The 26,723-nt window shown below is 45.1% G+C and overlaps 2 protein-coding genes across 6 annotated transcripts in view; both read left to right on the top strand.

Moving 5' to 3' along the window:
* Positions 1–26,723, top strand: part of GBF1 (golgi brefeldin A resistant guanine nucleotide exchange factor 1) — a 142,333-nt gene that overhangs the window by 93,612 nt on the left and 21,998 nt on the right. For 3 of the 5 annotated variants that reach the window (XM_030940422.1, XM_030940421.1, XM_030940424.1), the window contains exons 4-13: positions 9,963–10,094; positions 16,556–16,674; positions 17,143–17,251; positions 17,759–17,819; positions 18,897–18,951; positions 23,400–23,547; positions 23,867–24,090; positions 24,629–24,797; positions 25,541–25,752; positions 26,393–26,491. In XM_030940422.1, the coding sequence (XP_030796282.1) occupies positions 9,963–10,094; positions 16,556–16,674; positions 17,143–17,251; positions 17,759–17,819; positions 18,897–18,951; positions 23,400–23,547; positions 23,867–24,090; positions 24,629–24,797; positions 25,541–25,752; positions 26,393–26,491 (1,328 nt within the window). The remainder of the gene's footprint in view (positions 1–9,962; positions 10,095–16,555; positions 16,675–17,142; positions 17,252–17,758; positions 17,820–18,896; positions 18,952–23,399; positions 23,548–23,866; positions 24,091–24,628; positions 24,798–25,540; positions 25,753–26,392; positions 26,492–26,723) is intronic. The other 2 variants (XM_010356163.2, XM_010356162.2) reach the window with 1 other exon arrangement.
* On the top strand, positions 11,612–12,157 carry LOC115900349 (guanine nucleotide-binding protein G(I)/G(S)/G(O) subunit gamma-5). Its single transcript, XM_030940425.1, has one exon. The coding sequence runs from the start codon at positions 11,706–11,708 to the stop codon at positions 11,910–11,912; it is 207 nt and encodes a 68-aa protein (XP_030796285.1). The 5' UTR covers positions 11,612–11,705; the 3' UTR covers positions 11,913–12,157.

The following is a 26,723-nucleotide window of genomic DNA, read 5'->3' as shown; positions in this document are numbered from 1 at the left end:
TTGGGGTGTGAAGCACCCTACCCAGTCGTATTGAGTACAGTATGAACAGAACACCACCAAGACATCTCCAAAGGGCTTCACTTTGCTTTGGGTTGAAGTGACTCATGAGCCTCTCCAGAAATAATTTAATAATTCTTGTTGTAATTTGTCACTGACTGTCCAGAAATTGGACCTGGATTTGATTCTAGAAGGATCCCAAGTGTTTTCTCTAATGGGGGGTTAGATTTCCCCTCCTTGTACCCTTTTTCCCCCAGATGACTGGTTCATCTTAGAACATGGACCAGTCACCTTCAGAGCACCCTTCTACCTAATCTGCACCCTGTGTTTACTGGACTGTTTGTGCCTTGAGGTTGACAGCCTTCCAGGGCGGGAATTTTGGCTGCTTGGCTGGAGTGTCAGATGTCTCCTTGGTTGTGAAATTATTCAGCCTGCTTACTATGAGCAGAATCATGGCACTTTTCTCCTGAAGAACTCAGGCAGTTCTCACTTTTCTGGAGAAGATCCAGACAATTGAATCTCAGTCCCCAGCCAGGCTGAACTGTGAGATAGGACACCAGAAACCTTTCTGTTCTAGCCTCATAGGAAGCAGTAAAGTCGGATGGCTACGAGCAGAGCTTTTAGAGTCGGATGGACCTGAATTTGATTCCCATTTCTACTACTAGCTAGTTGTATGATCTTAGCTGGTGAGGACATCTCCTTATCCTTTCTAAGCCTCGTTTTCATCTTCAAAATGGGGTTAATTATGAAGAGTGAAGGTGTGTAAAGCGCATAGCACATGGCATGGCACAGGTAATAAATGTTAGCTGCTGCTGTTACTGTTAACTTCTAAAATGAGGATGAGGATGAGTACTTTAATAATTCATTTTTAAAAGGAAGCCTGTTCTTTCTCTGATACCTCGGAGAAAGCTGAAGCCCTCAGAAATTGAAACTGCTATCCCAAATTGTACGGTAAATAACAACTACCCGTTATCTCAGTATTTATCCTTAACTTGTATTCCTTTTATGGTTTAGGAGTCAAAGGTAAAATTTTTTTATATATATTTACTTTTAAGAAATGAACTGTTGGCCAGGTGCAATGTCTCACGCCTGTAATCCCAGCACTTTGGGAGGCCAAGGCGGGCAGATCACGAGGTCAGGAGATCAAAACCATCCTGGCCAACATGGTGAAACCCCATCTCTACTAAAAATACAAAAATTATCTGGGTGTGGTGGCGTGTGCCTGTAGTCCCAGCTACTCGGGAAGCTGAGCCAGGAGAATTGCTTGAACCTGGGAGGTGGAGGTTGCAGTGAGCCAAGATTGTGCCACTGCACTGCACTCCAGCCTGGTGATAGAGCGAGACTTCATCTCAAAAATAAAAAAGAAATGAACCGGTATACAATATAGAAAACACTGGACTGCTGTGACTCTAGAGCTAAAAACCAGAACAATATCTTAGTTATATTTATTATACACTTTATTCCATGCATTGTTCCAAGTGTTTTTACATGCATCAAATGAGATAATATGTATAAATTGCTTAATACCATGCCTAGCGCATAGTATATGCTCAATGAACGTTTGTTGCTATTATTTATTTTAAATGTAATTTATTTAAATTCTCTAATATACATTTACAAGTAATACATTTAGAGACCCAGAACACTTAAGTAATTAAAGTCACATAGCTAAGTTGCAGAACTGGGATTTGAATCGTCCACGAAAGCCCATGATTCTACCTAGTGCCCTCAGCTTCTAGTCCTGGTTCCAATACTAAGTGGCCTTGTACAAATTACTTAACTTCCCTAAATCTCAGTTACCTCATTATAAGTTATTTTCAGGCCCTATTGTAGCTGTAATATCCTAGGATTTGGAGGATTTTCCTGAATGATCAGTCAAAAAGTATGACTTATTTTTCTAGGATACTCTTTAATCTCTGAGTAACCGTTCCCTAGAAAACTGATGCAGTCTATAAACTGCTGCTTAGTACACAAAGAGATATATACGGAGGTTGAAAGTATTTAAAATTTTTTATAACAATGTGACAGTAGTTACATGTATGTTGATTCTAGCAATAAAAAGTTGGACTTTATGTTTTTTAAATTTTTCTAGTAATTCACTGTATTTTATAAAACTATGGGTCTGCGGTGGATTGACATAAAGGAAAAAAAAACTGACTCTTCACCACAGATAGTTTGACAAGCACTATTCTAGACGACCATCTGAACATCTCACCAGGATTATAAATTCAAATTTGTTTGTTTTTAAATTACATGTTTACGAAAAGGTACCCCTTAAATTAGAAATACCCTTACTAATGACTGGACATAGTGGCTCATGACTGTAATCACAGCACTTTGGGAGGCTGAGGCAGGTGGACCACCTGAGGTCAGGAGTGGAGTTTGAGACCAACCTGGCCAACATGAAGAAACCCCGTCTCTACTAAAAATATAAAAATTAGCTGGGCGGGGCCGGGCGCGGTGGCTCAAGCTTGTAATCCCAGCACTTTGGGAGGCTGAGACGGGCGGATCACGAGGTCAGGAGATCGAGACCATTCTGGCTAACATGGTGAAACCCCATCTCTACTAAAAATACAAAAAATGAGCCGGGTGAGGTGGCGGGCACCTGTAGTCCCAGCTACTCGGGAGGCTGAGGCAGGAGAATGGCGTAAACCCGGGAGGCGGAGCTTACAGTGAGCTGAGATCCAGCCACTGCACTCCAGCCTGGGCGACAGAGCGAGACTCCATCTCAAAAAAAAAAAAAAAAAAAAAAAAATTAGCTGGGCATGGTGGTACACGGCTGTAGTCCCAACTACCTGGGAGACTGAGGCAGGAGAATCACTTGAACGCGGGAGGCAGAGGTTGCAGTGAGCCAAGATCACACCACTGCACTCCAGCCTGGGTAACAGAGCAAGACTCTGTCTCAAAAAAAGAAAAAGGAAAAAAAAAAGAAATATCCTTACTAGTGATGCCTTGCTAGGAGTTCAACTTTCCCCCAACCCCATGTGCTGCAGAGCTGCTCCTGTTAAAGCTTCTCTTATGCTCCTGGCAATCATCAGTTGAACCTAGAGAGCAAAACTCTTGGCCGGGCGTGGTGGCTCAAGCCTGTAATCCCAGCACTTTGGGAGGCCGAGACGGGCGGATCACGAGGTCAGAAGATCGAGACCATCCTGGCTAACACGGTGAAACCCCGTCTCTACTAAAAATACAAAAACTAGCCGGGCTAGGTGGCGGGCGCCTGTAGTCCCAGCTACTCGGGAGGCTGAGGCAGGAGAATGGCGTAAACCCGGGAGGCGGAGCTTGCAGTGAGCTGAGATCCGGCCACTGCACTCCAGTCCCGGCGACAGAGCGAGACTCCGCCTCAAAAAAAAAAAAAAAGAGAGCGAAACTCTTGTTCTCCCTAGACAAAACTCTTTGAGGAAAGTTAACTTTATATATCATGATTCTCTTTTTGGGAAGAGGTAGGGAAGTGACATGATAATGAAGGTTCCTGGTGGGCTCATTAAAAAGTTTAGCACTTCTAGTTTTTCATCAGTAGGTTTCTATAAAGCACTGACTTACAAAATGAAAGTGCTGGAATGAACATATCTTAGCAGTCATAGATTCTAATAATCCTTTTTTTTAAAAAAAAAACAGAGTCTCCCTCTGGTCACCCAGGCTGGAGTGCAGTGGTGCAATCTCAGCTCATTGTAGCCTCCGCCTCCCAGGTTCAAGCAATTCTCATGCCTCAGCCTCCAAAGTAGCTGAGGTTATAGGCAAATGCCACCACACCAGGCTAATTTTTTTTGTATTTTAGTAGAGACATGGTATCACTCTGTTGGCCAGGCTGGTCTCGAACTCCTGACCTCAAGTGATCCACTTGCCTCGGCCTCCCAAAATGCTGGGATTACAGGTGTGAGCCACTGCACCCAGCTGATTTCAACTATCTAATTTGACAGATGAAGGTCTTGGGTATCATATGTCTGGCTATTGATAGGAGTGAGACTACTGATCCCTAGTCCATTGACTGAATTGTATGCTGTGTGAGGGTTACACACAGAGACTTGGCCGGGTGCGGTGGTTTACGCCTGTAATCCCAGCACTTTGGGAGGCCAAGGCAGGCGGATCACCTGAGGTCGGGAGTTTTGAGACCAGCCTGACAAACATGGAGAAACCCGGTCTTTACTAAAAATACAAAATTAGCTGGGCATGGTGGTGCTCATCAATACAGTGATGAGAGAAACCAAGAAGATCTGAACAGTGGAGAGAAATACCATGTTCATGAATTGGTAGGCACAACATAGCAAAGATATCATGTCTCCCCAAATTGATCTATAGACTCAGTGCAATTCCTTTCAAACTTCCAACAAGGCAAGTTTATCTTAAATTGAAATGGAAAGGCAAAGGAATTGGAACACAGAATGATATTGGAAAAAAAAAACGAAGTTGGAGGAATCACACTACTGTTATTAAGACTTAGTATAAGCCAGGTGCAGTGGCTCACACCCATAATCCCAACACTTTGGGAGGCCGAGGCGAGTGGATCACCTGAGGTCAGGAGTTCGAGACCAGCCTGGCCAACATGATGAAATCCCGTCTCTACTAAAAATAGAAAAATTAGTCAGGTAAGGTGGTGTGTGCCTGTAATCCCAGCTACGCGGGAGGCCGAGGCATGCGAATTGCTTGAACCCGGGAGGTGGAGGTTGCAGTGAGCCAAGATCATGCCACTGGCCTCCAGCCTGGGCGACAGAGTGAGACTCTGTTTAAATAAAACACTTAGTATATGTCGGCCCAGCACAGTGGCTCACGCCTGTAATGCCAGCACTTTGGGAGGCCGAGCAGGTGGATCACAAGGTCAAGAGATGGAGACCATCCTGGCCAACATGGTGAAACCCCGTTGCTACTAAAAATACAAAAACTGGCCAGGTGCAGTGGCTCACGCCTGTAATCCCAGCACTTTGGGAAGCCGAGGTGGGCGGATCACAAGCTCAGGAGATTGAGACCATCTTGGCTAACACGGTGAAACCCTGTCTCTACTGAAAATATAAAAAATTAGCCAGGTGTGGTGGCGGGCACCTGTAGTCCCAGCTACTCGGGAGGCTGAGGCAGGAGAATCGCTTGAACCCAGGAGGCGAGGTTGCAGTAAGCCAAGATCGAGCCACGCACTCCAGCCTGGGCAACAGAGCAAGACTCCATCTCAGAAAAAAAAAAAAAAAGACTTAGTATATAGTTATAATAATTAACACAGTGTACTGTTGTCACACTTAAACACATACATCAGTGAAACAGAACAGAGAACCCGGAAGAGACTCACACAAATATGGCCAATTTAATTTTAATTTTTATTTTTTAGAATAGGGTCTCACTCTGCACCCCAGGCTGGAGTGCAGTGGTATAATCACAGCTCACTGCAGGCTCAAGCTCCCAGGCTCAATCAATCCTCCCACCTCAGTCTCCTGAGTAGCTGGAACTACAAGCACGTGCCATCATGCCTGGTTAATTTTTTTTTTTTTTTTGAGACAGGATCTCATTCTGTCACCAAGGCTGGAGTGCAGTGGTGTGATCTCGCAGCTCACTACAACCTCTACCTCCTGGGTTCAAGATAGTCTTTCACCTCAGCCTCCCCAGTAGCTGGGACTACAGGTGTGTGCCACCATGCCCCACTAATTTTTGTATTTTTTGGTAGAGATGGGGTTTCACCATGTTTGCCAGTCCGGTCTTGAACTCCTGACCTCAGGTGATCCACCCACCTCAGCCTCCCAAAGTGCCGGGATTATAGGCATGAGCCACTGCTCCTGGTCCATGCCTGTTTTTGTTTTTTTGTTTTTTTGTTTTAATTTTTTTTTTTTTTTGAGACAGAGTCTTGCTCTGTTGCCCAGGCTGGAGTGCAGTGGTGTGATCTCAGCTCACTGTAAGCTCCACCTCCTGGGTTCACACCATTCTTCTGCCTCAGCCTCCTGAGTAGCTGGGACTACAGACGCCCGCCACCACGCCCGGCTAATTTTTTGTATTTTTAGTAGAGACGGGGTTTCACCATGTTAGCCAGGATGGTCTCGAACTCCTGACCTCATGATCTGCCTGCCTCCACGTCCCAAAGTGCTGGGATTACAGGTGTGAGCCACCGCACCCGCCTTTTTTTAAAAACTATTTTCTATAGAGACGGTCTCACTGTATTCCCCAGGCTGGTCTTGAACTCCTACACTCAAGGGATACACCCATCTCAGCCGTCCAAAGTGCTGGGACCAGTGCCCAGCCTGGTCAATTTATTTCAGACAGAGGTGCAAAGACAACTTAATGAGACATGTTGGAAACAGTAGGAAATTCTTAGGCAAAGAAAAAAAAGGAGCCTCAATCTAAACCTCACACCTTATACAAAAATTAACTCAAAATAGATCATAGGTGAAAAACATAATTCTGTAAACTTTTTAGGAGACAATGGGGGGGAAATCTTTGTGACTTGCAATTAGGCAGAGTCAATTTAGACATTAAACCAAAACACAATCCATAAAATATTAGTAAATTGGACTTCATCAAGAGTAAAAATGTCTGTTCTATGAAAGATGTTAAGGGAATGAAAAAAATAAGCTTAAGACTGGGAGAAAATACAAATAATTGTATCACTACTGAAAGACTTGAATTCAGAATAAAGAAGTCTCCAAACTCAATAGTAAGAAAACAATTTAGTTTAATAATGGATAAAGGACTTGATCAGTCATGTCACCCAAAAGGATATACAGATGGCAAATAAACACATGAAAAGATGTTCAACATAATTAGTCATTAGAGAAATGCAAATTTAAACCACATGGAGATACTATTACCTACATACTTGAATGGCTTAAGTAAAAACACTGAAATACCAAGGATGTGAACACTGAAAAGGATGTGGAGAAACTAGAATTCCTATTGCTAGTGGGAATACAAAGTGATAAAATTACATTGGAAAAGAGTTTGACAGTAAAGCTAAACACACCTTTGCCCTTTGACCCAGGAATCCTACCCCTGGGTACTTAGCCTAAAGAAGTGGAAACCTGTGTTCACACAAACACTGGTACACGGATGTTTATAGCAGCTGCATTCAAAATTACCCCAAACTGGAGATCCCACACGTCCTTCAACCAGTGAACGGGTAAAGAAACTGTGGTACATACGGGTAATGAATACTACTCAGCAGTAAAAAGAAACAAGCTACTGATATATGCAATATATATATCAATATATATGCAATATATCAATATTTCCAGCCTGCAATAGCTTGGAAAAATTTCAAAGGCATCATGTTGAATGAAGGAAGCCAATCTGAAAATTGGTTGTAAAATTATATGCTGTATAAATCAGTCATTTAAAGAAAAGAATTGATTTTACCAAATTAACAAAAAGAGACTGAATGCCCATCACTCTAGAAGTGTGGACCCCAGACGTAAAACTGCCCTATTCTTTCACCATGAAGGAAGACATGAAGCAAGTATATAGTTGTAGCAACTAAATGAAATCACAGAAAATCTGTACCTGTCCCAATTCACAAAGACTTTTTTCCTCTAGACTTTTATATGTCAAATATACCACATGACCACTTTTAAGATTACAGACCAAATTGTACATAATTCATGTGCCTAAAGCAGCAAGACTAGATTACTTTACATTTTTTGTGTGCTTTTTTTTTTTTTTTTTTTTTTTTTTAAGACGTACTCTTGCTCTGTCACCCAGGCTGGAGTGCAATGGTGCAAGCTCAGCTCACTGCAAACTCCATCTACTGGGTTCACATCATTCTCCTGCCTCAGCCTCCCGAGTAGCTGGGACTAAGCGCCCGCCACCACACCCAGCTAATTTTTTTGTATTTTTAGTAGAGACTAAAAGTACAAAATACTAAATATGTTAGCCAGGATGGTCTCCATCTCCTGACCTCGTGATCCTCCCACCTCGGCCTCCCAAAGTGCTGGGATTACAGGTGTGAGCCACTGCGCCCGGCCCTTTTATGTGCTTTTTAAAAGTATGTTATGTATTTCAGTTTTTCCAAATATTTTAAATTCCTTCTATCTCAACCCCACCACCATCACCGCTACACACACACACACACACACACACACACACACACACACACACACACACGTTCTTCTCTAGGTTTTTTCTGTAAATTTTACATCTCTAGGTGGGGGTAGTGGGAGAAGAGAAGCAGGTTTTTTACAGCTGATGTGATCACTGTACAGATAAGCTTGGAAAATGCTACCCAATCTGCCAATTAATTAAAGCATTAATCTGAGGAGCAGCCGGGCCCAGGGAATGTTTACCCAGGGAGGAGGGGGGATGATAGGAATTGAGTAGGCAGCTCCCTATATTTGCATGAAAATGAAAGTGCTTAGGAAACCCTGCTTTTGTCTCTAAAGGTGGGACAGCCTAGATCACATCCCTAAACATTTTTGGTCTCTTTAGGAAACCTTTTAGGGAGCTGGTCTCTGAAAGATGAAAGCACAGCACAATCTAGAAAAACAAATTTAAATGCTGGGCAGAGTAGGGTAGAACAAGTACAGTGTAGTATTCTTTGACCTGGAATGGAATCTTCTAAATTCAGGAGTAAAATTTCATCTATTCAGGTAGAATAGATGAAGGGGTTTTACAAGTTTTGGAACCATATAGGCTGGTTCAAATCCCAGCTCTGCATATTAGTTGTATGATTTGGAACCAAGCATGTATTTGATCTGAGCCTTTTCTCATCTGTGCAATAAAGATTATCAATTGCCCCTTCATCTCAGAGCAGTTAGTTCTCTGCTTACTCTAGGAAGGAAACAAGCTGGAGAGTGGTTATGAACTTCCAAGATTACAGACTGCCTCCATGACTGAGAGAGTGCCCAGCCTTTTGTTCTTGTTAAACTTATTTTTCAGCAAGGGACTGTAAACTTCAAAGTTTCCTCTCACCCTCCTGGAATATGCTGCACTCTTCTCTAAGAGAAGTGACCCTGACCATAACAGCAAAGGACATAAAGACAGGAACCCACCTTGGGACCTAAGGGTCACATTGGCTCTACCCAAGATGACGTTACCTATTTATATCATGGGAGGGTGGTGAAATGGGCATGGAAAATTGACTCACAATATTTGATCATACTGAAGAATTATTGTTAATTTTTTTAAATTGTGATAAAATACATATAATGCAAAATTTACCATTTTAACCATCTGTTAACTCTTTAAGCACAATATTATGGGCCAGGCATGGTGGCTCATGCCTATAATCCTAGTTCTTTGGGAGGCCAAGGCGGGCACATTGCTTGAGCTCAGGAGTTCGAGACCAACCTGGGCAACATGGCATAACCCCATCTCTAGTAAAAATACAAAATTAGTGGCTCACGCCTATAATCCCAGTGCTTTGGGAGGCCGAGGCGGGCGGATCACAAGGTCAGGAGATCAAGACCATCCTGGCTAACACGGTGAAACCCTGTCTCTACTAAAAAATACAAAAAATTAGCTGGGCGTGGTGGCGGGCGCTTGTAGTCCCAGCTACTCGGGAGGCTGAGGCAGGAGAATGGCGTGAACCCGGAAGGCAGAGCGTGCCGTGAGCCAAGATCGAGCCACTGCACTCCAGCCTGGGCGACAGAGCTAGACTCCGTCCCAAAAAAAAAAAAAAAAAAATTACCTGGGCGTGGTGACATATGCCTGTAGTCCCAGCTACTGAGGAGGCTGAGGGGCTTGAGCCCTGGTGGACGTGGAGGTTTGCAGTGAGCTGAGATCATGCCACTGTACTCCAGAGCAGGACTCTGTCTCACCAAAAAAAAAAAAAAAGATAACATTGTGTGTTTGTTTTTTTAAGATTCCTAATCTTTTAGATCTATATACTGAAAATGTTACAGATAAAATGATAGAGTGTCTGGGATTTGATTCAAGGTAATCCAGAGGGAAGAAGATTGACCCAACAACAAAGACCTCTAGCCTCATGGCACAAACAAGAACCTTTTTCCAGGGTTTCGCTTCTCTTAGATGGTACCTCTTCATTTTTGTTTATTTTCTTGCAGAACTCTCAGAGATTGAGCCCAATGTATTCCTTCGTCCTTTTCTGGAAGTGATTCGCTCTGAAGATACCACTGGCCCTATCACTGGACTGGCACTCACCTCTGTCAACAAGTTCCTGTCCTATGCACTCATAGGTAAGAGCTCAGGCTTTGTTGCATGACCACAGCACTTCATTTACCACCTTTCCTGGGGTGCCTAGGCCTTAGGCAATGAGCTGGTGATAGTGGGAAATTTTTTCCAGTCATTTCTTTTCTTGTAGAAGAGAAACAGGATTGTTACTGGTTATTCATCATGCTAGCTGACTCAAGTTGTACAGGGTGGGAAGGGCAGGAGAAGAGGTTTCCTTGGTACTCTGGCTTCTCTATGCTTTGGAAAGAGTTAAGGGTATGGTACCTTACTCTTGGAAGTTTGGTTAGGTTTGTTTGTTTGTTTGTTTGTTTGTTTATTTTTTGAGACAGAGTCTCACTCTGTCACCCAGGCTGGAGTGCAGTGGCATGATCTCGGCTCACTGCAAGCTTCGCCTTCCGGGTTCACGCCATTCTCCTGCCTCAGCCTCCCGAGTAGCTGGGACTACAGGCGCCCGCCACCACGCCCGGCTAATTTTTTATATTTTTAGTAGAGACGGGGTTTCACCGTGTTAGCCAGGATGGTCTCGATCTCCTGACCTCGTGATCTGCCCGTCTCGGCCTCCCAAAGTGCTGGGATTACAGGCCTGAGCCACCACACACGGCCTGGATAGGTTTATTTTTAAAGTTATTTTTTCAGACATAATGCATGTACATTATAAGAAGACAAACAATAAAGAGATATTGAAAAGCAAAGTTAATTGTCCTTCCTGTATCTTTCTCAATGTTCCTCCTCCTCCTTTAGGCAAATAGTGTTAACAGCCTGGTTTGAATCTTTATGTTTTTCTATGTCTTTGTAAATGAAGTACCATCCCTTTTTAAAATGAAATAAAGCCGGGTGTGGTGGCTCATGCCTGTAAGCCTAGCACTTTGGGATGCTGAGGCGGGTGGATCATGAGGTCAGGAGTTTGAGACCAGCCTGGCCAACATGGTGAAACCTTGTCTCTACTAAAAATACAAAAATTAGCCGGGCGCAATGGCGGGCTTCTGTAATCCCAGCTACTTGGGAGGCTAAGGCAGGTGAATCGCTTGAACCTGAGAGGCGGAGTTTGCAGTGAGCAGAGATCGCACCACTGTACTCTAACCTGAGCAACAGAGCGAGACTGTCTCAAAAAAAAAAAAAAATAGAATAAAATGAAATAAAAATAGGATTATGTGCTGCATATTTTCTTTTTTCATTTAATAATATTAACTTGCTGGGGCACAGTGGCACATGTCTATAATCCCAGCACTTTGGGAGGCTGAGGTGGGCGGATCACGAGGTCAGGAGTTCGAGACCAGCCTGACTAATATGGTGAAACCCCATCTCTACTAAAACTACAAAAATTAGCCAGGTGTGGTGGTGTGTGCCTGTAATCCCAGCTATTCGGGAGGCTGAAGCAGGAGAATCACTTGGACCCGGGAGGCAGAGGTTGCAGTGAGCTGAGATCACACCATTGCGCTCCAGCCTGGGCGACAGAGCGAGACTCCGTCTCAAAAAAAAAAAACCCTAGATGGTATTAACTTAAATGTACATGATATGAGCCCCGACCCCACCGCACGCTGCTTAGTTGTCTGGCCCCGCCGACCCACGGCCCACGACCCACCGACCCACGAATTGGCCCGTCCGTCGTGTGCAGCATGTCTGGCTCCTCCAGCGTTGCCGCTATGAAGAAAGTGGTTCAACAGCTCCGGCTGGAGGCCGGGCTCAACCGCGTCAAAGTTTCCCAGGCAGCTGCAGACTTGAAACAATTCTGTCTGCAGAATGCTCAACATGACCCTCTGCTGACTGGAGTATCTTCAAGTACAAATCCCTTCAGGCCTCAGAAAGTCTGTTCCTTTTTGTAGTAAAATGAATCTTTCAAAGGTTTCCCAAACCACTCCTTATGATCCAGTGAATATTCAAGAGAGCTACATTTGAAGCCTGTACAAAAGCTTATCCCTGTAACACATGTGCCATAATATACAAACTTCTACTTTTGTCAGTCCTTAACATCTGCCTCTCTGAATTTTCATGAATTTCTGTTTCACAAGGGTAATTGTTTTATATACACTGGCGGCAGCATACAATAAAACTTAGTATGAAAAAAAAATGTACATGATATAACTATTCATCTGATTTATTCTTTTATATTGTAGAAAATATATATAAAACTTGCCATTTCCATCAGTTTCAGCTTACAATTAATTGGCATTAATTACATTCACAATGTTGTGCAGCCATCACCACCATCTATTTCCCAAACGTTTTTATTACCCCAAATAGAAACCTAACATAATGGGGAGTTAACAGTAACCAATAACTCCCCATTTCTCTCTCCCGTTGCCCCTTGTATGATTTTTTTTTAGTAACTCTATAATTTCCATAGTGTAATATAGATATAACACAATTCATGTGCTCATTCTTAATATTTAAGATTGTTTCCTAGTGAAGTCATAAATAATGCTAATATAAGCATCCTTGATCACATGTCCTTATTAATAATTTTTTTTTTTTTTGAGATGGGGTTTCACCATATTGGCCAGGCTGGTCTCGAACTCCTGACCTCATGATCCACCCGCCTCGGCCTCCCACAGTGCTGGGATTACAGGCGTGAGCCACCATGCCCGGCCCCTTATTACTAATTTTACTCTTGTATGAAAGATTTCTGAACTTGGGATTTCTGGATTAAAGACCATGTGCATATTACATTTTTATAGCTATTACCAGGTTGCTTCCCCAAAAGGTTACATCATTTACACTTCCACCAGCAGTGACTGAGAATTTCTACTTCCCTACCCTGTCATCAGCACTGAATATTATTAGTTTTATTTGTGCCAACTTGGTAGGTAAAAAGTGGTATTTTCTTTTTATTTTTTGAGACAAGGTCTTGCTCTGTCACCCATGCTGGAGTGCAGTGGCACAATCACGGCTCACTGCAGCCTTGACCATCGGGCTCAGGTGATCCTCCCAACTCCGCCTCCCAAGTAGCTCGGACTATAGGCACACGCCACCACACTCAGCTAGTTTTTGTACTTTTAGTAGAAATGGAGTTTCTCCATGTTGCCCAGGCTGGTCTTGAGCTCCTGAGCTCAAGAAATCCATCACCTTGGCTTCCCAAAGTGCTGGGATTACAGACATGAGCCATTGTACCCAGCCTTTTGTTGTTTTTATTTCCTGGAGGCTGAACATTTGAATTTCCTGTCTTCACTTCTTTTTTAAATTGAGTTGTGTTTGTTTTTCATGTCAATTTGTAGGAGTTCTTTGTATGGTATGAATATTAACCCATTGCCTATCATAGCATTACAAATATTTGCTCCTAATCTAGGCCAAATATTTCCCCTAATCTATAGTTTATCTCTAAATTTGTTCATGGTGTCTTTCTTTGGATTTCTTTTTTAGTTGGTCTTGACACTCAATTCGGGAATTCATTTTCCCTGATTGGCAGCCCATGTACAAGGATGAAGAACATACAAAACAGGCAGCTGTCTTTGTTTCTTAAGTAGGGAGACAAAATATAAGGCTCAGGCTTTAGCTAGCCAGAAAAGAAAATAGTCTTCAGTTCAGGGCAAGAAAACCCTTTTTCTATTCTAGAAATGTTGGATTTGCTTAGCTGATGCATTCAGGATCCTGAGCCGGAATCCTGGGTACCAGCTAGCTTCTGAACAGGTGCCTCAGCCTCTCTGACATCCTAGTCCCAGGTTCATCCTTTTCCTAAACAAAATCAGGCCCAGCCACTTCCAGCCTTGCCCTGAGCACCACCTGCAGGTCATCTCTCTTCACAGCCTCCCGTGACTGCCGCTGCTGTGCCTTTTCTCTCTGCTGTCTTGTTGGTGTTACTCTCTCCCCTTCCTGGACTTGGCAGACAGGCTAGTCATTGGAGACCTCAGGCCAGCTGGTCATTGGAGTTTCCTGTGGTGGGAAAGGAGAATGCTGGAGGTGGTGATTGCAATGGGCATGAAAAAAAGAGCAGGAAGGAGTGTCTGAAAGCCAAAAAAGCAAAGGAGATGGGATTGGCAGATTTCCCTGAAGTTGGTTCCAGAGTAGCCAGAAGAGGAGGACATTTTAAAGAAGGGTTTAGGCTGCTCTTCTAGAAGAAAACTCCTACCTCTTGCTCGTATGATCCAAGGTTTCAGGGATTATTTTAGATCCTCTTTCAAGGACTGACCTTTTGTTTGGCCCCATACAACTGCCAGACCAGAATTTTTGTGCCACTGATTTTATGGGTTGCTAGCAAGCCTTGCCTATGGTTCTTGTCAAAGACCTGTCACTCTAGTCTGCCTTTTTATTTTTTATGGGTTTTTGTTGAGACAGAGTTCACTCTGTTGCCCAGGTTGGAGTGCAGTGGTGCGATCATGGCTCACTGCTGCCTTGACCTCTGGGGCTCAAGTGATCCTTCTACCTCAGCCTCCTCAGTAGCTAGGACTGCAGACATGTTTGGGTTCTCAGCCATCCCCTGAGCTTTAGACTCAGGAACTCCCTGATTTCAGGTACCAAGAAAGAGAAAATGGGCTGGGCACAGTGGCCCACACCTGTAATCCCAATACTTTGGGAGGCCAGGGTGGGTGGATCACCTGAGGTCAGGAGTTCAAGACCAGCCTGGCCAATATGGTGAAACCCTGTCCCTACTAAAAATACCAAAATTGCTCGGTGTTGGTGGGCACCTGTAATCCAGCTACTCGGGAGGTTGAGGCAGGAGAATTGCTTGAATCCAGGAAGCAGAGGTTGCAGTGATCTGAGATCACGCCACTGGACTCCATCCAGCCTGGGTGACAGAGCGGACTCTGTCTCAATTAAAAAAAAAAAAGAAAGAGAGAAAGAAAATAACAATAATGTCTTATAATTCCTGTGACTAAAATTAGGACGTGTTCCTGCATTACACCGTGCCATCTCTGGAGCAACTTTCTCTGTCACTCGCAAAGCTTTTTCATATGCCTGCCCTTTCCCCCTACTTAGGCTTCCCTTTTAGAACTAAACAACCTGGAAAGGATCCTTCAGAGCAGACCTAGGGCAGGGGCTAGGCAAGACCCTTGATGGTGACAACTTATTTGGCTATTTCTCGTGGCTATTTAATACATGAATGAAATGGGAGCTGAGTTCCCTGCTTGATAGTATTTGTGTTCATTTCCAGCATGGTGCTGGTTGTCTGACCTCTAGCTTCTCCCCTCTTATTCTGTACAGCTGAAATCCTCCCTGCCGCCTGCCCCCTAGCTAGTCAACCTCCAGTCCTGTTTAGTTTATCTTTTTTCTCTCCTAATGCCTGTTAATCTGGAAATAGGATTCTTGCTCATCGTCATACTGTTTTAAATAAGAATGAAACTAAAAGAAGAGGTCTTTGGGCCGGGCATCACGCCTATAATCCCAGTACTTTGGGAGGCTGAGGCTGGCGGATTACCTGAGGTCGGGAGTTCGAGATCAGCCTGACCAACATGGAGAAACCCCGTCTCTACTAAAAATACAAAATTAGCCAGGCATGGTGGTGCATGCCTGTAATCCCAGCTACTCGGGAAGCCTGAGGCAGGAGAATAGCTTGACCCAGGAGACGGAGGTTGCAGTGAGCCAAGATTGCGCCATAGCACTCCAGCCTGCCAACAAGAGTGAAACTCTGTCTCAAAAAAAGGTCTTTGATCTGCTGTCACGTGGCACCCGGATATGAGTATTGGCGGCAGTGAGTGTTCATTTCCTCCTCCTGCTCCCCTAATTCAGTTGCGTCTGAACACAAAACTCCAAAAGCAACCAGAGAGAGAAGCTGTGTTGAAAGATGAAAGGAGAAGAGGCCACAGCCTTGGCATTAAAAGCTTTGACCCTACTTAGTTCTTGTTCTGAGTCAAAAACTCTTATTTCCAGGCCCCTCCTCTATGAAATTAGTAGACTTATACTAGTGATTCCCAGAGTATGGTCCCCTGCTCGGCGGTGTTTAACTTCAACTGGGGTCTTGTTAGAAATACAAATTCTCAGGCCCCACTCTGGGCATACAAAATCAAAACATTTTGGTGTGGGCCCAGCAATTGAGAACCAGTTTTACCCAGTAGATTTTGTGTTGAGGAGCTTGTTAAAACCAGTTATGGGGCCGGGCACAGTGGCTCACACCTGTAATCCCAGCACTTTGGGAGACCTAGGCGGGTGGATCACCTGAGGTCATGAGTTTGAGACCAGCCTGGCCAACATGGCAAAACCCCATCTCTACTAAAAGTACAAAAAAATTAGCTGGGTATGGTGACGGGCACCTGTAACACCAGCTACTCGAGAGGCTAAGGCAGGAAAATCGCTTGAACCCAAGATGCAGAAGTTGCAGTGAGCTGAGATCACGTCATTGCACTCCAGCCTGGTCGACAAAGCGAGACTGTCTCAAAAAAAAAAAAAATTCAGTTGTGGGCAATTCTCATGTAGCTCAAGGAGTCGTGGGTTAGGGAACTGGAGAGGAAAAACTCTCTCAAAGCTAGACAGGCTGCCTTACCTTTTCTCTCTCTCCTCTCCACATCACTTAATCTTTCCTTTTTTGCTGGAGCAGATCCCACCCATGAGGGCACAGCAGAGGGCATGGAGAACATGGCAGATGCTGTCACCCATGCTCGTTTTGTGGGCACAGATCCTGCCAGTGATGAAGTTGTCCTGATGAAAATCCTTCAGGTAAGGGAGAGGGAAATAGCAATTAGACTAATGGCCAGGGGCTGGTGCCGCGGACTCTACTTACTCTGCCCACAGCATGAAGCTGTGTTTTGACTTCACTGGGGCTTAAGGGAGCTACTTTGTTTCCAAACAAGCAGCTGGGGTACCCAAAGTAAAAGCTTTTTCCTAGGAAAATCAGTAAAAGCTTTATATGAAGTGATATCAAATACCAGAAGCCTTAAATACACTTGTACCTCTGGCAGACTGTATTTGTGCCATCCATCTCTTGGGCTCACGGGCTAGGGCTGGAATGAGTTCTGAAATATGTCAGGGTCATAAAAAGTGAAGAAACAATTCCCAGGACGAGCTCCTTGGAGACCTCTCTACCAAGCTGAGGTGAGGTCAGCATTCTTGCTAACCACTCTCTCTTACCCTCGAGTACCTCTCAGTACCTTGTTTATCACAGTAATTCCTTTTTCTTCCTGATAGGTTCTACGGACTCTGCTGCTAACCCCAGTGGGTGCCCACCTAACAAATGAATCTGTGTGTGAGATTATGCAGTCTTGCTTCCGGATCTGCTTTGAAATGAGGCTCAGTGGTAGGTGCTTGGATATTAGCCCCTTCACCATTTCTGGGGCCAGTGTCTGAGTATGAATACAGGAGGCTATCTTCCCAGAGAGATGGAAAATTCAGGACTTCTCCATCATCTATCTCATGCAATCATAGGGGTCTAGAAGAAATCTCTGTACTTGAATATTATGAAGCTAGAGTAGAGACCTCAGCCCATTATGCCAGGGCAGGAGTTGGGATGGATCCCAGATTGACTTAGCCCAGGCACCAAATCACCCTCTCTTGGGGTTTCTGGGATTGACACCAACCTACAAACCCCCCAGAACACATCTATCCCTCCCCTTTTTTCCCTGACTCAGTAGTGCCACCTAGTGGGCCAGTAAAGTTATGGCTGCCAGGCTGAGCTGGAGCTGGTTTTAATAAGTTTGGCATAATCCTTGGTAAACAGGGTTTGGAGGGGAGTCTGCTCTGAGAACCCTCTTGATAATAGCACAGCAAGTAATGACACCTGTGTTATTTGTTTTTGCCTGTGCAGAGTTATTGAGAAAATCCGCAGAGCACACTCTCGTAGACATGGTGCAGCTGCTCTTCACAAGGTAAACCTGCTGCTGTTTGCTTCAGCCCGGCTGCCCAGGCCTCTTGAGTCTGCCTGCTTCCACACAGCCACGTCAGGGACCTGGCCAAACCCACAGCCACATCAGAGGCCACTGGGATTATGGATTGGGGGTAGTTCTCTGGGCCCAGGGTTACTGAGCAAGGGAGAAGGAGGAGGGAGCTGATTTGGCCTCAGGTGGAGGCAGAGGGTTATTTAGTATAGGCCAGCAGACCTCATTATGCTTCCCAAATTTGTGTTTGTTTCTGTGGAGGTAGCAGCTGGGAAAGGGAACCCAGAGAGGAAGCCAAACTCAAGGGATCCTGATTTCTGTGGGAGAGGGCCAAGGTTAGGGTGACCAGCAATTGTGATTTGCCCGGGACTGTCCTGATTTCAGCACTAAAAGTTCTGCGTCCTGGCAAACCCCTCTCAGACCCAGGCAAACCAAGATGGTTGGTTACCCTTAGGTAAGGCCCTTAGCCTAGGGCCTAGGAGGCCTTTTCATACTAGGCCTGTTTCCTGCACCTCCTTTCAACAGACAGAAGAGCTGAGGCAATGGCTTCAAACCTTCCTCTGGGATTTCTTTTTGCTCTCAGATCTATAGATAATAATCCTTATTATCTACAGACTAGACTGCCCTTGGACCCTGCTACAAAGAATTTTTTACTCCTCAGGCTCAAATTTACTGGTTTCAAAACTTCAACCTGCCTGTTAATTCTTCCCTTTTGCCTGCTCTCCTAGGGTTTTGATAGACTGCCCTCCCCCCATCTCTTGGCAGCAGTATTTGCGAAGTGAATATAAGCAGGAAGGAATCAGTCTCAGGATAAAAAGAGCCTCCACACTCCAAGGGCACTTACCTTGCTCTCACGACTACCTCCTTTTGTCCATGTCACACATTCCCCAATTCCTGTGGCTCTTTGATGAAGCTCTGAAAAGGATGAAATTAGTCTGCTTCTCTTTTGTAGCCTTTTCTAAGACACAGGGCATGCTCTGGCTCAGAGCACCTTTGGTTTATGGCTGGCATGGAGGGGGACATTTGTCATTATCCCTAATGACAGTTGATGGATTCTCTATCTTATAGGTTACCTCAGTTTAAAGAAGAACCCAAGAACTATGTGGGGACCAACATGAAGAAGGTATGACCTGAGAGCTGATCTGCTGTCCCTCATCCAAACCTTAATCTCCCAACTTCAATGCCTTGGGGTAACCTTGCTTTGCAAAGATATGCTTTGCTTGGAATCTAGAAGTAGCTCTCACTCCTTTAGTGAGAAATATATTATCTCCCAGATATATCCCTTCCCCAGCTTTTCCACTCTGGCCTGTCTTTGAACCACCGTGTCAGCTGGTGAGCCAGTTCTTCATGGAGACTGCATGGTACCCATCAGTCTTGGCTAAAAATGTCTGTTGACAAAGATGAAAGTCCTGCATCCCCTCAAGATTTAGCCTTATCCGCAGGTAGAAGGCCTAGAGAGGCTGTGTCCCAAATCCTACCTCAATGCTGAATTAGACTGGGCTCTTGATTGTGCTAGTCTGTATTGAAGAAATTGGTCAAGCTTGACTCCAGACATTTAAGAACCGAAGGGTTCTTAAACTGCTAGGAGAAGAATGGTGGTCAAAAGAATGGCTTCTTTCTACCTTGAACTGAAGCCCTGGACTTCACAGGCCTCTGATGAGGATTCTGCTTGCAGCCCTAAGAGGTCTTACCTATGGAGATGACCCTTAGTTGTGTGGTGCATGTACCTGCCCTTCTCCTCTCCCCTGCCATCCATCCCCATTCCTGCCCTGTGCCCTGTTGGTGTGTGTCTGAGTTTATTTCACTCTGTTTAAATCGTGCGTTTGCCTGTCTTTCGCAGATATCTCCATGTCTCCTCAACAAACTGGAGCTAAGTAGTGGGGAGCAGACCAAAGCCCTGAACCAGTTAGAGAGGGTACTACTCTTTAAGAACCTCAAGGTCTCTCTCCCTCTCTCTCCCTTCCCCTTTTTATTTCTTTAAATGTTTATTTTGTATATGTAACACCTGGGTCTCATTTCCATTGTATAGAGCACAATTTACCCTTCCCTAGTAACACAGCACGGCTTTGGAAGAATTGCATGTGATTGTAGCTTTGCAGTGTTGGGAATTCTCCTGGGCATCTGGTTGCCTGGAGACAGGAGAAGGAAGACTTGAACATCACATAGTTAGCCTAGAAAGCTTGGGGTCTGCTGTTACCTTGTGGGGAGGCTTAAGATCTACCATTTCTGGGGAAACTGTGAGGGACCTTCAAGCAAGACCCTTCCCCCTTCTCCTTCTCGTTGTCTCAGAGCTGGCATAGAGAGCTTAAGCACAGTCCTCAGCTCTATCTGGACACCTGGACTGGGTTTGGAGGGAAAGAGTAGTCCATCCAGTTGGGATCTTTTTTTTTTTTTTCTTGGTTATCATTAAAGAGGTCATTCCAAGGATTAGAACTCTAGATTGATGGAAAGAAGCCAGGTGCCAGGATAGCCCAGGACACTGGGAATACTTTGGGATCTGCGAAGATCCCTCTGTCCTCTAAAAGTCAAGGTGTAGGGTAGCTTAGGGGAGGGATCCAAGCTAAAGATTACCCTAATCTGCATATACCTGCCTTAGGAAGAAAGGAGAGAGAAGGAGGTGTGAACTGTCTGGGCTATCCATCACAAGAGTGTGCATGCTGAAGGTGTGGTTGTGGACATACGGGTCACTGAAAATAAAAAACTCTGTGTATGTACACCTAGCTAGATAGTCCATTGGCCCATGTTCTCTTTGAATGCGTTGTGTCATTTCATTTGTGTGCTTGCATAGTCTCAAGCTGCAGCTCTCATTAGTGGCTATCCAGCATGTTGCCATGATTATTAACCTGGGACCTGCTCCTTTTTTGTAAAGCTTACACTGTCCTTTGGAATACAGAGTCATACAGTTAAGGTGGTGTAGAGTTCCATGAATACCTACTGCCCACCCCACACCTTCAGACCTTAGGAAAAGGAGAACAACTATACCTTACAAGGGGTGAGGCATTTGTGAGAACTGGCAGCCTCTTGGCCCCTACTCCAGCTAGGAGGCTGAGAACACTAGAACACTCATTGAAATAATCAGGTTGGAGCAAGCTTTGCAGAAGATAGAGAAGGAAATGTGAAAAACTGATCCTCATATGGGGACGAATCTCAATGACTGACTGGCTTCTCAGCGAAAGTAGGATTGCCTGGAGTCCCTGAAATGGGGCAGCCTCCTGGAGAGAAAGTCTACCTCATAAAAGTAGATCCAGTCCTTAGTTCTTTTGGGAGCTCAATGATAACTGCCAATAGAGCCAGGAGGTCCCTCATTGATCTCTTGGCCTCTTGCCCTTTTGCATATTTGGCGGGCTCTTCTCCCATAACATTTTTTACTATGAACTTGATCCAGTTGAGCTCCAGTGGTTCCTGGGGAGAGGATCCTTTTGCTTCCTGCTTAGCTATAGTGCTCAGTATGCCTGAAGCTCAATTCTAGGCCTATGACTGCAGGCATTTTGGAGATGGATTATCTAGAAGTATAAATCCAATATGAGGCTGTTGCTATGTTACTAAGAGCTGGGGGAAGGAAGGGCTCAGCTCTTCAGCCTCTTCTTTATTGGAAGGAGCTATGGGTAGGAATGGAAGAAGTATGTGTTTTCTAAGCAAGGAATCAAAGATTACCCAGGTTCTGAGAGCTTGGGGGGCTTGAGGAATGGAGTCTATCCCTAACAAAAGCAATTGAACAGGCCATGGATAATAGGACATATTCAGCCTTTAGGAAGAGGCAGAGAGAAAAAGTGCTTCTACTCTCTTTAGAGTCATTCTAATGGTTTCTGGAATAGCGTTGCCATTGCCATTGTCGTTGGAATGGTCCAATCCAGGAATGGTCTATCAGTCTAGGAATAGTTTAGAATGATTCTGTAGAGGGACTGAGTTCACACCCAACTGAGAAAACATCAAGACTTAAAAAACAAAATGGGGCCGGGCACGGTGACTCACGCCTGTAATCCCAGCACTTTGGGAGGCCGAGGCGGGCGGATCACGAGGTCAGGAGATCGAGACCATCCTGGCTAACACAGTGAAACCCCGTCTCTACTAAAAATACAAAAAAAATTAGCGAGGCTTGGTGGCAGGCGCCTGTAGTCCCAGCTACTCGGGAGGCTGAGGCAGGAGGATGGTGTGAACCCGGGAGGCGGAGCTTGCAGTGAGCCGAGATTGTGCCACTGCACTCCAGCCAGGACCACAGAGTGAGACTCCATCTCAAAACAACAACAACAACAACAACAAAAAAAAATGGGCCTAAACAAAGTAACTTTGAACTTAGAATGGAGGAAATACATAAAAACACAGATCCTAGGGAGTAGTCAACAGGTGACAGAGATTGTCCCTTGCCACTAAAAGGAAGCTATAGGAAGAACAGAAATACAGCAAGAGGGTAGTGGAACAGAACAAGGAGTCAACGAATCAGTGGCCTTACCATCTGACAACATAAAACTGCATCTGGAAAGACCAATAGTGAGAGGGACAGGTGGTCTCATTGATATAACAAATTGGGAGCAGCAGAGAGCACAGCAGCAGCATTACATGACCTTCTATCTTGAACTCCACAAATAAACTGGGAGGCCATTCCTTCCTTAACTCCAAGGAATGAGCTTTTGACCAGTCTGATACAGAAATTCCAGAGAGTAAGAGGTATGTTCGCTGGGTGCGGTGGCTCACACCTGTAATCCCAGCACTTTGGGAGGCCAGGGCAGGCAGATCACCTAAGGTCAGGAGTTAGAGACCAGCCTGGCCAACATGGTGAAACCCTGACTCTACTGAAAATACAAAAATTATCCAGGCGTGGTGGTCCACACCTGTAATCCCATTTACTCGGGAGGCTGAGGCAGGAGAATCACTTGAACCCAGGAGGCAGAGGTTGCAGTGAGCTGAGATTGTGCCACTACACTCCAGCCTGGGTGACAAAGTTAGACTCCGTCTCAAAAAAAAAAAAAAAAAAAAAAAAAAAATATATATATATATATATATATATATATATATATATATATATGTTTATGGTTTAGGCCCAGTTCATAAGCAATAAGAAAGCTGGGACAGGAAGGAATAGGCTCTCATAGTTGGATAAAACTACGAGTAGAAGGCTGCTTTACAAGCTAGCTGAGGAGGAAAGCCAGGAGACCATGCACCTGTAGATCTGAGTGTCGGGGCAAAGGAGACCCTGCCCTTACACTTTCTGCAAGAGGGTCGTGCATCATCCATAGGATTCAGGATTTCCTGCTTAATGTAATACTCAGGACCCAGAGAAGCAGAGTGATAAGTGTGAGGGCTGACCCTACCAATGACCAGCCCAGAAACAGAATGTCACCTTTTACATGGAGGCTGCCATGCCAACCTATGAAGTGGTAAATGTAGAAGCCAAGTTAGAAGAGTGGGAATGTGAACTGATGGTCTAGAGTCTTACTTTAGCACAGATATTTCTGTATCTAGAAAACAAGATATAGCTTGTTTTCTAGAGATCAGTAGGACTAAATGAAGGGAGATTAATAGGGATAGTGTCTTAGTTTGAATACCAGTGCTAATGGGGTATGATATTCCCAGCTGAAAATGAGAGCAGGAGGCATGAGTGATTCATCCAAGTGGAAGAAACAGAAGAGATCCCCTCGGCCCCCACGCCATATGACCAAAGTCACACCAGGTTCAGAGCTGCCAACTTCCAATGGAACCACCTTATCATCTAACCTCACTGGTGAGTGCCCTGGACTGCTTCCTCTGATTAGAGAGAAGAAGAGCTCCTTTCTCTCTTAGGGATTTTGAAATTGAAGACTAAGCAACTGAGGGGCTTTGGTTTTGGTGCTGAGAACAAAAAGGGAAACTCCGGGTCAAATCAGACTGTGACCATTCAGCAACTCTGCAGCGACTTAAGGTTGTTCTCTGACAACTTTAGAGACCAATATATGCAAAGATAAGCATGTAGTCCGGGAAACAGAGACCCTAGTACCATGGAGGGTTTGTTTTGCCCACAGCCTCTTTCTTCTCCTACAAGTATCACGTACTTTTCTTGGCAGGCGGTATGCCCTTCATTGATGTGCCCACTCCCATCTCCTCTGCAAGTTCAGAAGCTGCCTCAGCAGTGGTCAGTCCCTCTACAGACAGTGGCCTGGAATTCTCCTCCCAAACCACTTCCAAGGAAGACCTTACTGATCTAGAGCAACCTGGCTCTCCAGGGTACAGCACAGCTACAGAGCCTGGGAGCAGTGAGCTAGGTGTTCCCGAGCAATCTGACCTCCAGGTATGACTTTGATTTTTAAATGTCCCTCTTCAGTATTCCACTGTGGGAACTGGCTTGGTCCTTTGGATCCTTTATGCAGGACTTGGCTCAAAAGAAGCTTGGGGTAGCTTCAAAAGAAGCTCTGATCTTTCCTGCTTCTCAGAATTGGTTGTGCTGCCTAGAAAACCCACAGCATGACTCACTGTGAGAGGTAGCTCATGAGATTTATCAAGTTATACATACAGGTAGTACTTGACAAAAGGGAAGGAGCTGGCCATAGCTTTTTCTGGAAGGTAATGATCGAAATTCTAAGCCTGTGAGAGCCTCTGTGTCTCTAAGGTTCTAGTTACTATAGGTCAATGAAGCCTCAGGAGATGTTTTTCTGAGTCCTTCATCATACTCCTGCCTGAGCCATCTTGCAGTGATTCATAAACCACTGAGCTGGCCCTACATCTGTAGCCCATTAGAGACAGCTTGGAAGACAGGTACTTCAGGGGAGTAAGTTCCAAATTGCCCTTGCTTCATCCCTCTTCCCATATCTCCCTGCTACTGGTCATAGCAGGAAGGGACCCATGTGGAAAAGTCCCAGTCAGCATCTGTGGAGTCCATCCCTGAAGTGTTAGAGGAGTGCACATCCCCTGCTGACCACTCTGACTCTGCCTCTGTCCATGACATGGATTACGTCAATCCCCGGGGCGTGCGCTTTACACAGTCCTCCCAGAAAGAAGGTGGGTACTCTGGCAGGCTCTGCCAATTCACCTCCCCAATCCTACCTACTAATCTGCCTAGACCATCTTAGACCAAGATATTGGACTACTGCCTGTTGCTGCAAGTTCTAGGCTATTTTCTAGTCAGGAAATGGAGTTAAGCCATAAGACTGTTGGCATGGATGGAGCCCTTCCCTAACTTATACTATAGGAAGGAAGTTTGAGGGGCGATAGAAAGCAAGAAGGAAGAATAAAAAGTTTAGGACTTTTAACAGAAAGGTAGGATCATCAATTCTGATTTGCTCCAGAAGTAGACTAGTTCCCTCACCTCCCCAGGGGGAAAAAAAAAATCCTTTTCCTTTTTTTTTCCCCCCTGTTGCCCAGGCTGGAGTGCTGCAGTGGCACAATCACAGCTCACTGTAGCCTCAACTTCCTGAGTTCAAGCAATCCTCCTACCTCAGCCTCCCAAGTATTTGAGACTACAGGCGTGTACCACTGCACTTGACTCCTTTTAAAAAATCTTTTGTAGAGATGGGGTCTCTCTATGTTGCCTGGGCTGGTCTCAAACTCCTGGTCTCAAACAATCCTCCCATCTTAGCCTACCAAAACACTAGGATTACAGGCATGAGCCATCATGCCCAGCCCTTTTTCTCAAAGAGAATCACTTACCTTTTAAATTGCCTTGTGTAATGCAGAGCAGGCTAGGCAAAGCTAGTGGACTAGTTGTTTTATAGCAGTCTCACTCTCCTCCTGGCCTTCCCCAGGCACAGCTTTGGTCCCCTATGGTCTTCCCTGCATCCGCGAGCTCTTCCGATTCCTCATCTCCCTCACCAATCCACACGACCGCCATAACTCAGAGGTTATGATTCACATGGGACTGCATTTGCTGACAGTGGCCCTTGAGTCAGCCCCTGTAGCCCAGTGCCAGACCCTCTTGGGCCTCATCAAGGATGAGATGTGCCGTCATTTATTCCAGGTAAGACAAGATTGCTAGAGGGTCTCAGAGCCTCTTTCAAGGGCCAGGGGAACACAGAGAGGTCTGGCTGATTACGCAAAGATTATAGGACCTAGGAAAGCATCTCCCTCCCAGTTGGCCTGTAGGTTTAGTAAGAGGGTTTCAGTAGTTCCTCAGGGACTCTGGCAGCCAGAGAGAAATATAGGAATGGCTAGATGTAGAGTTCCCTGGAAGCACTGGACCTCAGTGACACCTACACTCAGTTTGCCTCTCCTGCCTCTCTTGGTTGAGCCATAGTCAGCTTCAGAAACCTCACAGCCGGGCTGGGCACAGTGGCTCACATTTGTAATCCCAGCACTTTGGAAGCAAAGGCAGGCAGATCACGAGGTCAGGAGATCAAGACCAGCCTGACCAAAGTGGTAAAACCCAGTCTCTACTAAAAATACCAAATTAGCTGGGCGTGGTGACGTGTGCCTGTAATCCCAGCTACTCGGGAGACTGAGGAAGGAGAATATCTTGAACCCAGGAGGCAGAGGTTGCAGTGAGCTGAGATCACGCTACCACACTCCAGCGTGGGCGACAGAGTGAAACTCCGCCTCAAAAACAAAACAAAACAAAATAAAAAAAAACAACTCATGGCCTACCCTACTCTGATCTCCAGCTACTCAGCATAGAGCGACTGAACCTTTATGCTGCTTCCCTGCGAGTATGCTTCCTACTGTTTGAGAGCATGCGGGAACACCTCAAGTTCCAAATGGAGGTGAGTTTCTTGACGTGGGAAGAAAAGGGGAAAAAAAATAGGGAAATATATGGCATCTTCAGTGGGACCAGCTCTATCATGCTACAGAGGTAGGATTTAGGGAATTCCTATAGGAGAGTGCTTTTAGCCTCTGGAGTTAGGTTCAATCAGCTGGCCTCTTTTGCGGAAAAGTTAAAAGGAGACTAAAGGAAACTGGCTGACCCCAAATATGAGAACTGCCAGATAACCTCAC

Source organism: Rhinopithecus roxellana, chromosome 11, assembly GCF_007565055.1.
Source record: "Rhinopithecus roxellana isolate Shanxi Qingling chromosome 11, ASM756505v1, whole genome shotgun sequence".
Classification (NCBI taxonomy): Eukaryota; Metazoa; Chordata; class Mammalia; order Primates; family Cercopithecidae; genus Rhinopithecus; species Rhinopithecus roxellana.
Note: the sequence above shows the minus strand (reverse complement) of the source record. Positions and strands in the feature narration are given on the sequence as shown.